The sequence below is a fragment of the Jatropha curcas genome, chromosome 7, assembly GCF_041381405.1.
Source record: "Jatropha curcas cultivar XTBG-Jc1 chromosome 7, XTBG_Jcur_1.0, whole genome shotgun sequence".
NCBI lineage: Eukaryota > Viridiplantae > Streptophyta > Magnoliopsida > Malpighiales > Euphorbiaceae > Jatropha > Jatropha curcas.
The window spans coordinates 21,188,932-21,202,881 of NC_143157.1; the positions used below are offsets into that span (position 1 = coordinate 21,188,932).

General features: G+C 28.4%; 1 protein-coding gene across 1 annotated transcript; it reads right to left on the reverse strand.

Annotated features, from left to right (window-relative positions):
- Positions 1-4,635: 4,635 nt before the first annotated feature.
- On the reverse strand, positions 4,636-7,956 carry LOC105629809 (cytochrome P450 726A27). Its single transcript, XM_012211451.4, has 3 exons — positions 7,663-7,956; positions 5,565-6,521; positions 4,636-5,483 (listed from the first exon to the last, which is right to left on the reverse strand). The coding sequence occupies exons 1-3, from the start codon at positions 7,894-7,896 to the stop codon at positions 4,785-4,787; spliced, it is 1,890 nt and encodes a 629-aa protein (XP_012066841.1). The 5' UTR covers positions 7,897-7,956; the 3' UTR covers positions 4,636-4,784.
- Positions 7,957-13,950: the final 5,994 nt, after the last annotated feature.

Sequence of the window (13,950 nt, forward strand, 5' to 3'; positions counted from 1 at the left end):
TAAGCCGCTTTGTTGTCTTTTGTTAATAGTAGTTGTAAACTGTTGTAAGTCATTTTGTGGCTTTGTTATTATTAGTTGTGCACTTTTTCAATGGTTATTGTTTTTTTTGTGTTAGGTAATGGTTGAAATTTCTGTAAGTCGCTTTGTGGCCTTGTTATTATTAGTTGTATATTTCTATAAATCATTTTGTGGCCTTATTATTATTAGTTTTGTAGTTTTTCAAATCCTTATAATGGTTGTACTCTTTATTATTAGCCTTGTTATTATTAGTTGTGCACTTTTCAAAATGTAAAGTTGTCCAAATTCTATTTTATTTTGACCGCAATGTATTGCATTTGGTCACTACTTTTCGAATTGATTCAAATTTGGAGAAATCGAATTTTGCTTTTAATTTTGAATCTAAATTGAAAAACTATTCAAATTTAAACAAGTTAAAGCCAGAATAAGTCTTTCCTCCTTAATTTTCATTGAAAAATTTTGGAAATTTATGGCCTTCAATGAATAGATTCAAAAATTTGCCATTTAATTTGGCTCCAAAATTTTTTCATTTTTTGGCACATACGTAAAACATCCTCATTGTAATAAAATGTAATAGAGTTAATAAATAAGGTTTGAAGTCACTCCAAATGATGCAAGTAGGCAATAAATGCACTTCTTGTAACTGCCTTTTATATCAACTATTATTTCTGTAATTAATGAAGAAATGAAGAGCAATTTATAGAGAAAACTTCATTTAACTAATATTTTTAACCTAAGAGCTTTTTCTTTTTTCTCTAAATAAAGATTACAGATGAAGTATTTTATTTATAATTATTTAAAATAGTAATTATTAAAATTAATAATTAATTAATATTTTGAATTCATATAATACAAATAAAAAATAACATATTCAATTTAAAAATAAAAAATATACATTATACGCTATAATATACAAAAAGACAATTATATTATTAATTGTCACCTTATATTTTAACAGCAATGCTACTAAAATTTTATCAAACATCATTTATCAACTAACCACTGATAAAATAAAAGAAAGAAAGTAATTTTTTTCTAGGATTTGTCTTGCATTTCTTTGTTGATCACTCTTTATAAATTATTAATACAATAATAATGATAATAACAGTAATAATATACGCAATAAATATTCTATAGGCAATAATGTAAAGCACTATTATCAGAAAAATGCGAGAGGCTTTAATTACTTGGGTTGGCCAGAATTTCAAATTTTTCCCTTCTAGATTCAGTCAAACATTGTGTTCTGGTGCTGGAGGAGAGTGGAGACGACAGACTAACTGGAATAATAATAATATTATTATTATTATACTGACACACATCTTTGTCTTTAGATGACAAATATTAATCATCATTTATTCAAACTACATGTGCGCCCCAACAAATATCAGCACTACATAAGGTCCGTATGTTACTAGAAGACAAAAATCATTATTAGGGATGATCTTGTATCCAATTTGGATCAAATTATACAAAATTCATATCTAATTGGAGAAAATATTCATATATCTATGTCCTCTCCACTCTCATTTGGATTGGATTAGATGTCGAGTGGATCGGGTCAAACCAGATATTCTCCGGTTTTATTATGTTTAAAAGAAAAATAAAAATAAAATAATTATTTAATAAAAATTCATATTATTTAATGTGTTTGAAAATACAAAAATTCTTAACAATAATTGAATTATGCTGGTGGTCATACTATGCAAATTAGAAGAGACTTTAAAAATTATTAAGCGCAAAAAAAAATCATGTTAGTGTTCGTACTATTTCACATATATTATTTTATTTCAAGTAGAGATTAAAAAAAATGTGAAAAAAGGTGAAAGAGTTGGAAATAATGATTTAAAATATATATAAATGAAAAAGAAAGAAGGAAGAGAAGAATAGAGGCAAATGCACATCTATAATTATAATTAACAATTTTAGAAATATAAGAAAAAAAATAAAATTACCTTTCGTGGATCGAATTCGGATAAGATTATGCTTATCCGTATCCGAACAATTTACTAATCGATTATAAATGTATGTATAGGTATGTAATTATTATATAAATTAATTATCCTAAAAAAATCAAATATCACAATTGTTCATATTCTATTAATATTGAATAAATGAAGAAAATATTATGGAACCGAACTAAATAATTAAAATAAATCAAACCGGGCCTTAAAATCAAATTGATTTTTCGAAAACCACACGAATAATCCGAAAAACAAAGTGAAAAACCTGCAAACCGAGCAAGAATCGAGCCAAATCGTTGAATCAGATCAAACCGGTTCGAATCGAACCGGAATGATCTAGAAACCGACATAATTTCTTTTTTCTTCCTCTCTTCTTCTTCTTTCCTCCGTTTTAGCATGAGCGGCAGCCCCCTCCTCCCTCTTTTTCCCGTTCTCCGGCCACCGGCCATGAACTCCGGTACCCAAACCTTCTTTCTTCATCTTCCCGACGAGAGGAGCTCGCTGGTGGTGTCGTTTCGCAGAATAGGGGCCAGAACCGAATAGGGTTGCGACTGGAGCTCAGCGTCGCGCGTTGAAGATCCGGCGATCCACGGGATTTTATTTTAAAATCTATATCAGATCCACCACTATTCGAATCGAATTTTATCCATTCCATTCGGATCGGAGTAGAGTGAATATCCAACGGACCGAGTGATTTGATCATTTTTAGTCATTATCACATAAGAAGGATGTGGTAGCCGTGAGAATATTTGTACTCAATAATTTTACATATCTAACAAGTCTTCAAAAATAATGCTATTTTCTACCAAATATTAATTAATTATATAATTCAATTCATGATCAAGTTTTGTCAACAATATTTAAAAAAAAAACATTCGTTCATCTTTTTTGCCATATCGACTGTATAAAATTTAAGGCCTCTTGTAATCTATTGACTCCTCTAAAATTGAATTTATTACATTAATAATCGAGAGAAGGAAGAAAAAATCTTTATTTGACAGGACTTTTTTATTACCTATGAATTTAATCAGATTCAGATCTCTCATAACTCTTCTCTATATTTGAAAAGAGAGTATTTGGATTTTTCCAATAACTAAAAAGCCTGAAGTCTGAATCTAACTCATTTTTTGAATCTCACTTTTGGACTAAACTAATGAAATTAAAGATTTTTTAAAAAGTGTTTCGACTTTGTCCTTTGTTTCTTAAGTATACGATAAAAAATACTCAAATTTCAATAAAAATATTTATTCTAAAAAAAATAAAAGAATTTAATTGCATTGGCTTAATCCGTAAGTGAAGCCATGAACCCGATCTAGATAAATTTTTCTCCACTTATTAACTGAATTAAGTTGTGTGATAGTTTCCAATATCAACTGAATTAGAATACACCAAAATCATTATTTTATTTTATTTATTTATTTTTTTAAACTAATAATCAAAATTCCATTACTGAAAACTAAGAATATCATCCAATACAATAGAATTAATAGAAGATGGAACCTCTTCTATCCATATTTGCTCTTCTAACACAAGAGACAGAGCTAGTTTAGCTAATGAATGAGCTACTATATTACCTTTCTATAGGGGGTTTGAGTCCAGCATCCCTACCCATGGTGCCTTATCATGGTGACCCTATGGACAAAGTAAGGCTATTGGAGACGAGAATAGCATGTTGAATAGCATATGGACCAAGAATATGAGAGGGGAGACGCGGTGTAATGCTCTCCGCCACCCCGAGGCCGGTATGCGGGACCAGCCCTAGTGAGTTAGGTGCGGACATCATGTTCTATTAAGAGGGACTGATGTCTCCATAAAGAAGGAGCTTTATGGACATTATAGGATCGAGGACCTATAGTGCACATCTCTCCTGTAATGGAGGTTTCGGTATAGGTAGGACTATGCTGCCCGGGATGCCCGAAGGCATTGAGCCCTTATACGGTTGTGCGAGATCCTTAGATATGCACTGCAAGATGAGCCCTACAGTCAGAAAGGATGCCAAGACTCTTCAAATATACATGGCTGGCCTAGGTTATGAGCTAAGTCTAGGCGCCACACGCGTGCCAAAGGCTCCGAGATTCTGGCACCGTGACACTTTCCTACCCGCATGTGAGATTAAGAGGGAGTCACATTGATTCAAAAGAATGCAACATTCAACACTCTGAGTTCCCAAGTTAGACCGAGCCACAGATCTATGCTGTAGACTAAGAACCAGAGATTGACAATCAGTTTCAACCTCAATGGCATTAAAACCCAGCTCCAAAGCCTTTAAAACTGCAGAAGACGCAACTTCTGTCTCTGCTTCTTCTGGAGAAAGCACATGGGGATATCTGCACGAGCCACTAGCCCTAACCTCACCGCTAGAGTTTCTGATTACCAAAACCAGTTGTACCATCCGCACCAATAGCAGCATCACAGTTAACCTTAACAGCACCCACAGCTGGCGGAAGCCAACGAACAGACCTGTGAGCAGCAGTGCGAGCGGCCCTACCCTGTTGTTGCTCCTTATAATCAGACCACAGCGACAAAGCTTGACCAACAATCTTGCAAATCCGTGAGTCTCTTCTGCTGGTGTAATAAAACATTCCTACTCCGCCAAACAATCATTATTGCCATCTTTGTTATATTAAAAAAAGAAAAACTGTCCATAATTATGAAATTATGAAATTAGTAAATTTTTTATTCTAAATAGCCTAAGAATGGGTGTTTACAATTTTATTGGGACAATAACAAGATAAAAAATACAGTTTTAATTAGTAACAAAAATATATGACTCCTGAAGAGTCATTTATTCCATTACGACAGAGCTCATAATGCTTTTAAGTGTGGGCACATTGATGCAGGAGAGTCGGCGTCTGTTGTAGTGAAAGTGTTGCCACTGTTGGCGTTTCTTGGAGTCAAAGGGCGCGCCAGAACAGGAATCAACTTCAGATCTGTTTTTCTTTTAATTGCTCCACCAAATGATTCACTCATATCAAGATCCTCTGGCATCTTCCCGTCAGGAAGTTTCCAATCAAAATGATATAGCAAATTTGCCAGGAAAAGTTCAAGATTTGTTATCCCTAATGTCATTCCAGGGCAAATTCTCTTTCCCGCACCAAAAGGTGTTAGCTCGCAGTTAATACTCTTATAATCAATCGGATTATCGATGAATCTTTCTGGATTGAACTTTTCAGGCTCTGGCCAAATTGCAGGATCTCTTGAAATTGCCCAGACGTTCACCAATACCTTGGTCTTGGGGAAAATGTCATACCCATTAATCTTAGTTTTTCCTCTGCATTCTCTTGGAATTAATGGCACAGCAGGATGTAATCTCAAAGTTTCCTTCACAACTAGTTTCAGGTATTTTAATTCCTCAAATTTGTCTTCATCAACATATCCTGTTTCATCGAAAACTCTCCTTATTTCTGCTTGTGCTTTTCTCATTGCTTCTGGGTTCCTGATCAGCTCCGATAATGTCCATTCTGCTGTTTTTGAGGATGTGTCGCTGCCTGCGCCAAATGTATCCTGAAGGAAATTTTTAACTTATCAGTATTAATTTAATACTAAATAAATAAATAAAGACATCAACATTTCTCATATACTAACCAGAATGGCTCCTTTGATGGCATCATTTGTTAAGGGAAATTGAAGGTTTCCATTTTCTTGAAGATCCAAAAGAACATCAAGAAGATTCTCAACTTCACCATCACTTTTCTTGGAAGATACTGCCCTGTCGGCTTTATGTTCACTTATGATATCTTCAAGTATCTTATCAGTTTCTCTATGCAATTTATCAAATTTATGCTTATCTCCACTAATCACATGAAGCGCTTCAAACGATGGAAAGACATCAGTAACACTAAATCCAGCTCCCGCCTCAACGACGTCGTCTATAATTCTAAGAAGCGCTTCTTGATTCTTACATTTCTTACCAATGGAAGTTCTTGCAATAATATAGTTTGTCAAAACAAACAGATGATGGGTAAGATTTACCGGCGAACCAGATTTCGAAGAAAGAAATTTAATAAAACTTGACATCTCTTCTTCTCTTACTGATTTGAATGACTGCACACGTTTTACACTAAGTAATTCTAATGTGCAGATTTTTCTCATTTGTCGCCATTGATCTCCAAACGACCCAAAAACAATGTCGTTTCTGTTATATAGGACCATTTTCGCTGCATTAACTAAAGGTCTTTCAGCGAAATTTGTATCCTGCGTTCTTAATACTTCTTTGGATGTTTCTGCGGAGGAAACAACAACAGCGTAAACTTCGCCAAGGTGAACACCCATTACAGGTCCGTAAGTTTTGGCTAAGTCTGTTAGACGGTGATGGGGTAGACCGGGGCCAGCAAGTTGGTGAATGTTACCTATGAAAGGTAATCTCCATGGTCCTGGAGGAAGATTTATGGAGTTATCATCTTCTTCTTGTTGGTTCTGTATTTTTGATGCCATAAACATCAAAAGAAGAACGCTTACAAGAAATGGAGATGATTGGATAGGTTTTCCTATTTTGTTGAATATTTTGGTAAGACTTGTGGTAGTTGAAGCAAATTGATCAACCTGCATGAACATAAAAAATTAGAAAAAAAAAATTTAAGAAAATTTATACAAATAAAATTATAAAAGATTAGTATCTTCCTTAGGATTTTTTTTTTTTTTTTGTTCACCCTAGGAATTATTTATTTGTACCACGAAACAATCATTTGAACAATTTAAAAGCAATACGTCGTTTTCACTGCAAGTGACGTCTTTTTTATGCTACGTTCAACGATCCAACTTAACAACTGTAATAAATATATTTTTTACACTGTCCAAAATGAACGTTATAAATTTGTAATTTGTGTTGAGAATTCTGAAATTGCTCGCCCCTAACAACTACAACAAATATTTTTTTTTTTTTATTGGCTGTCCAAAATGGACTTTGTAAATTTATAATTTGTATTGAAAAAGCTGTAATTATAGCATTGTAAAATATATTATTATAATATTCTGTAATTATAGCATTGTAAGATATAATATTATAATATAAGTATCTGCAGGAAAAAAAAAATAGAATTGTACTAAACTAATGAAAATAAAAATTTAAATATTATTTAAATATTATTTTTTTTATAATCAAAAATACTTTATTTAAATAAAAATCTATTTTTATAAATTTGATTGATAAATAGAAATATACGGAATCTAAATAAGTCTATTAAAAATAAAAACAAAAGAGATAAAAGAATTGATCGATAAAACAAGTATCTATTCTAAAAGGATCGTAATAGATGGCTATTCAAAATTTCACAACAAGCAGTCCTTCCAAGCAGGATGTCCTATAATATTATTCGATTTTTTTTTTTTTTACTTATTTTATGTCTCTGTATTGTTAATAATAATAGTTAATCCTTTTAGCTCCCTTAGATCTGGAGTTTTTCTGTTTCCTCTTGGAATAAGGGTGGAAGCAGGGGGAGTTGAGGGAGCCCTGGCAACCAAATTCCAAACTTTTTTAAAAATTTAAATAATGCAAAAAAAAAAAAAATCTTTGATTTAGCCCTCTAATTAAAATTTTTTTTTTCAATCCTCTAATTTTATAGTCTGATTCTTCTATGCTTTGAAAATATTTGACTTAGGAAGAAGATCTCACAGTGAAGGGCATCTACCAATTGAAAGTGGAATATTTAATGATAAACTAAAAACTCTAATAAACAGTACTTACAGATTGATTCATGGCCAAGAAACCAGAAGCAGGGAATTTAGTCAGCAGACGAACTACTGGCTGCAGTTTTGATGATAAAGACGCTTGCGGTGCTCTGTTTGCAGTTGGCTTAGCCGGAGAAAGAAAAGCGAAACGGTTGCAATTGCCAACCCATCTGGTAGAGGATATGCTTGATAATGGATGAAAATACTGTTTACAGGTATTTCCCTGTAAAATTGCTGGTTGCAGCGACATATTTGAGAATGAGAGAGAGAGAGAGAGAGAGAGAGAAGAGCAAACTCTGCTTATTCCAACTTGAAGAGTATGGATGGCTTTTTATAGATTAATGTCATGTTAATATTACATTAAGTCAATAAATACACGTGTAGTTTTTACTTTTTTTTTTTTTTTTGAATTTTCCCAAGAATATTGAGCTTTGATGTCACCATTTATTTTATGTTTATATGATATTTATATTTGATAAAATGGAAAAATATATAAAACTTAATTAAAAAATTCAATTTTAAAAAGATTAGTACTTTTACTTAAGTTTTCAAAAATAAACTATTCATGCTCCGTTTTTTTCTGTAAAAATAATTAATAGGAAAATAATTTACTGAAAAATATTTTTCATGAATAATATTTTTTTGAAAAATATTTTTCAAATGACTTATTTTCCGTTATTTGATTGTAATATTGAAAATTAGTTAAAAATATTAAAATCTTTATCTCATAAGACTAGAAAAAACATTAATAATAAAAGAAATTTTATAATTTAAAAATTTTATTGTTAAATATGAAAAGAATGCAAAAAATTAAATTATGAAAGCCGCCGATGGCCCGTGATAGTAGCTGATAATGGTGGTCGGTAGTAAATGGTAACTGATGATAGTAATTACAATGATTAATAAATTAAAAAAATATGGATTTATAAGATTTATCAATATCAGGAAAATGTTTTACTCTCTCGAAAATAGAAAGGTATTTTTCTTAAAAATGACTTAATTTTTCTTTGACCAGAAAAATATTTTCTGATGACTTATTTTCCGTAAATGCCCCAAATAACGAAAAATTATGAAAAATATTTTCCTGCAAGTTAATTTACGAGAACAAACAGAACCCTAATCTAATCTATCACTCCTCAAATAAATAAAAACACCAATCAAACCATCGTTTAATGGGCGGAAAATAAATTTGTTACGAATATAAAAAAGCTTTATACTCTACAAGAGTAAAAGGATTGCAATTCCTAGTAAAAAAAAAACGAAAATAATGGCGTAAATATTCAATATAAAATTTTTTTAGATTGTTGTTCATAACAAATATTTTATTATTTTTCTAAAAAATAAAATAATAAGTAAAATTTTAGAGAAATCGAGATTGTAGTTTTGAAGAAAAAATGTAAAATTCGAAGAATATACTCATATAGTCAGTAAAACATTTAAAATTAGATTAGCTAAAAAATGCACATACTTTAGAAAATATAATTAAATTATTAGACAAAATTGAAAAGAGTGTTACGATTTATAAATTATTTTTTTGAAATAAATTAGAAACTTGGGAGCTAGGGAAATTAATGTATGTCTTTGAGAATAGATAAAACTTATGGGGGGGGAAGTAAAAATTTTAGAGAATTGGGGCTTGGGCCCCTTAGAGCAAATAATAATTTCACGTGCAGCCATAAACGACAAACAAGAATTTTCTGAAAGCTTATGCATAAAAAAATGTACAACAATATTATTTTCATCTACATATGCAAACAAAATTATACTTGGAAAGTTTTATTTTTTTTTTATATTTTTTTATTTCTCTTTTGGCATCGTTGTGATGTTATTGGCTAATCGATACTGTCAGTCAAAATTGGCCTACACTGACTAAGCAATGTCTTTCAAATAGATTATGGGGTCAAAGTCGGCTGCCATTGCAGCTTCCGATTGTATTATTTTTATTATTTTCCTTTTTCAAAAAAACCTCACTTTGAAACGTGTGTTATACAGTTATATTATTAAACAAAAAAAAAAAAGTTATACAAAATGGTTTAAAAATTTTAATTAGACCTAAAAAGTAAAATTTACCACACTAGATTACGGGCCTGTTATTATATTTTATTTTTTAATATTTATCTTATTAATTTTTATAAAAAAATATTAAAATCAGAAAGAGGAACATTGAGATTAACAGATATAATCCTACTAAATTTATAAATTGATAAAAATATCTTTAAGAATTTTAATTATTTTGGTTAAAAAAATAATTCAATTTGATTATTCATAAGTTTTCTATTTAAATTTAAATTTATTGGCTGAAAAATAAAATAAATATAAAAAATAAAAAATCTTGTACAAAATAATTTTTAAATTCAATAATTAAAAAATTTAATACAATCCTGATTGAGAAGTTTTATACTAATATATATATATATATATATATATATATATATATATATATATATATATATATATATATATATATAAAAGTTATTTTACATTATTGATAGTCCAACATTTGAAATCAGTATTGTTAGTCATTGATGTATTAATTTAATTTTTACTAAATTAATTTTATGCGTTAACAATTTTATTGGTTAGCAAGTGTAGCTGAATTTTTAAATTCCCTAAATTTTACTTTGTGTTGGCATAAATATTATAAGTTTAATTCTAATGATCGTCTTATTATTCAATATTTTCAAGCCTTGCTCATTCAAACAAGTTAATTTAACTTTGTTTTTTTATTATAATTACTGTTATTTTTATTTTTAATAGAAAATCATTATTTCCTATAACAAAATCATTATTATTATTTTATGGTTGAGTAAACATTTTCGTAAATCATTATGAACCATTTTTTTTTCGACTTTTGTGTTTATTAATAATTTCATTCAAATTTTTAGAAAAATGACATGAATATGAAAAAAAAACATGAAATAAATAACAAAATATTCTATCTAATTATCAATTGATTTTATAATTTTATTACATTTATTAATTTTGTATTTAATTATTTTTTGTTTTGAGAATTCAAATAACAATCAACCTTAATGTTGATAGACAATATTCTCTTTGTTCCAAAACTTAAGTCGTTAAGGTTTTTACATGAAAATTAAAGAAGTAATTAATTCTTCTAAATTATAATATAATCAAAGATAATATGATCAAATTACCCTTTATTTCAAAATGAAGGATAATATAATAAGGTTAATATTATAAAATATTATTTATTACTCTTTAAAATTTTCAAAACGACTTTAATCACTCTAAAATGATTTATAATGAACAAAAAGGAGTAAAAAATTACTAATAAATGAAATAACGAGTAATATAATAAATAACAACGTTTACATTGTTAAATAGTGTGTATAATTGAAATGAATGTGATAAACAATGCTCTGCATCGAAGACTAATTTTTTAATTAGATTAATTATTCATGCAATCCCCACTTGTTGAAATTATCTTAAAATATATTACTAACTCTTGTATATTTCCTGCATTGATTTTGACATTTTTTAACTTTTTTTTTTTAATTCTACCTAAATGATTCTTTTAGAAAATTAAAGTACCTCACTAGTATTAATTACTGTATTCAACTTTATTTTTATTTAAATATTTTCACTAAAATTTCTTTATTTTGACTTTAAAAAATTAATTAAAATATAATTTTAATTAATTAATTTTATTTTTTGAATTGAGGTGATTTAATTATTTCTTTTAATTCTCGTGAAAAATCAAAGTCTTACAATTAACACAAGTTAGGAAATCGTAGTAGTGATATTTTAAATTATTATTATTATTATTATTATCATTATTATCATTACTACTCACTTATCCCAAAATATAAGTCGTTTAAGATTTTTTCACGAGAATTAAGAAAACAATTAGCTATCCTAAATTATAACAAAACAAAGAGTAATTTAATCAAATTACCCTTTATTTCAAATCCAAGAATAATTTATGGATGTAGTTAGTTTATCTAATATAAATAATGGTAATATTGAAAAAAAACATAATTTATTATCCCTTTAAATATTCAAAACGATTTATATTTTGAAACAAAATAAATATAAAAAGGGAAAAAATAATCATAACCCTAAGTTTTAACCTAATTTACACCTGAGAACCTTTATTTTCAAAGAGCAATTATTAGGTCCCTAAATTTTGATTTCATCAATAACTTGATCTTTCAGTCCAAAGTTATACACTTTTTTCGTTAGTCTTCGCAATCTAAGTGAGTCAATTGAGAGAGAAAAAAATTGAATCCCAGTGAACACCCAAAGCTTTGCTTAAGCCAATCACCATTGCTTTATTTCCCTTTATCAAAAGACAGTAAACTGAGGAGCCACCTTGAGCTCAATTGTTCACTTTATTTTACCGATCACCGTTGCTTTATTAGCCTATGCGTTTCAAGAAATTTTACCCCACTCAGATTATTCACTCACTTCATGCATGTAGTGAAACAACTTCTTCATAAGGTTACATGCAAACCAGCAACTAATTGTTCATATGGCCGTACACTAATGCTAGCAAAAAGAAATTTTGAAAACACTAATAATCAGAAGACAAGACAATGGCATAACAGCAGAGATTTTGAAAATACTAATAACCAGGAGACAAGATAATCATCAATCCAAGTGGGACTAGTGATTACCTTAGTTCCTGGGACATGGTGGTGCAATAATATTCTAGATTTAAATCGTTATTAACAGAAAAATGAATTAATTGTTTTTCTGATAATCTGATTGAACTGGTGATGACCTGAGTTCTGGGATACGGTGCACGTTGACAGTCGATGGTTGTGTGAAGCAAGGTACATGATTGGATGTTTGGTAATTAATTTGGTAATTATTTTTCTATAAAATTATTTCTAAAAAAATTAACTTAAATTGCAATCATTATCTGTTTTCTAAAAAAAAATTGTTAATTAATTTGGAGCATTTAGATAATTTAATAAAAATGAGTGAGATTTCTACTTTTCTCCATTATTTTCTCTTCAAATTGGAGAGATTTAAAACACTAGCAATATTCCCGTGCTATGCACAGTTAAACAAAAGTAAAATAAAATAAAATTGAAAGAAAAAATATATATAGTTTATAGATTCTTGAATGAAATTTCTTTTATTATGCTAGCTATTAAAAAATATTATAAATATATATCAATAGTCAAAAAAAAATATAGCGGTTCTTTTTATTATTAGAGTAAAAATGATGAAATTTATATAGATAAATAAAAAATAAATAAAATGAAATGTGGTAAAATTTATTAATTTGATTAATTTTAGAACTAATATAAAAAATAATTAACTCGCTATTTCATTAAAATCCGTAAATAAAAATTTATTTAAATAATTAAAAAATTTATATAAATCATCAACTTATCATGCTATTAATTCTCTAACACTACAATTAATCAATTATATTTAATATAATTTAATTTAATAAAAAATTAATTTTTAATTTTTTTATATAAATAATAACTGCTCGTATCATTAAAATTTAAAAATTATGTAATTTATTTATATCATTAAAACTTATATACATTTTCTCTAATATTATATTAATCAATTACATTTAAAATGACTTATTCAATCAATAAACAATCATAAATTAATTTATTTTTAAATAAATATAAAGATAAACAATTAAGGCATTACACATTTCATTAATTTGAAATCCTCCGTGGCAACACCAAGGGAAAATCTATCTGCTATATATATATATGTGTGTGTGTGTGTGTAGCTGATTGAAAAATAAGTGAATATTAATTTCTCCAATATTTTCTTCTTCTTTCCAAACAAGGAAAAAAAAACTTTTTTCTAGATATTTTCCATAGTTATTTTCCTTAAAAAAGAAAAAAACACTTATCCAAACAAAGGATAAATGTTCTTAAGATAGTATATAATAATCTCAAAATACGACCACCTTGAGGATGAGCCTAAATTTAAGAAATATCATGAAATTATATATTTATTGTAATTTTAAATTAAAATGATGTTTATACTTTGGTACTCCGAATTTATTGATCTATTTATAATTGCATCCTAAAATTAAAGGGTACAAAATAGTGAATTAGAGCACACTTATCCCGTGTTAATTGCACTTTAGAGGCAAATTAAGGTTAAGATTTTTAATTAAGATAATATAAAAGTGGGTCTCAAAACTTAGCCTCACTTAAATTGAAAACGCAATATTTAAAAATTAATTGGAAAAAATTAGCCATTTTGCATTCTTTTCCCTCTGCTTATTATTTTCCTGTCCCTTTCCCTCTTTATTTTTTTTTTTTAACCATCGATATTCAGGCTTATTATCATGACCTTT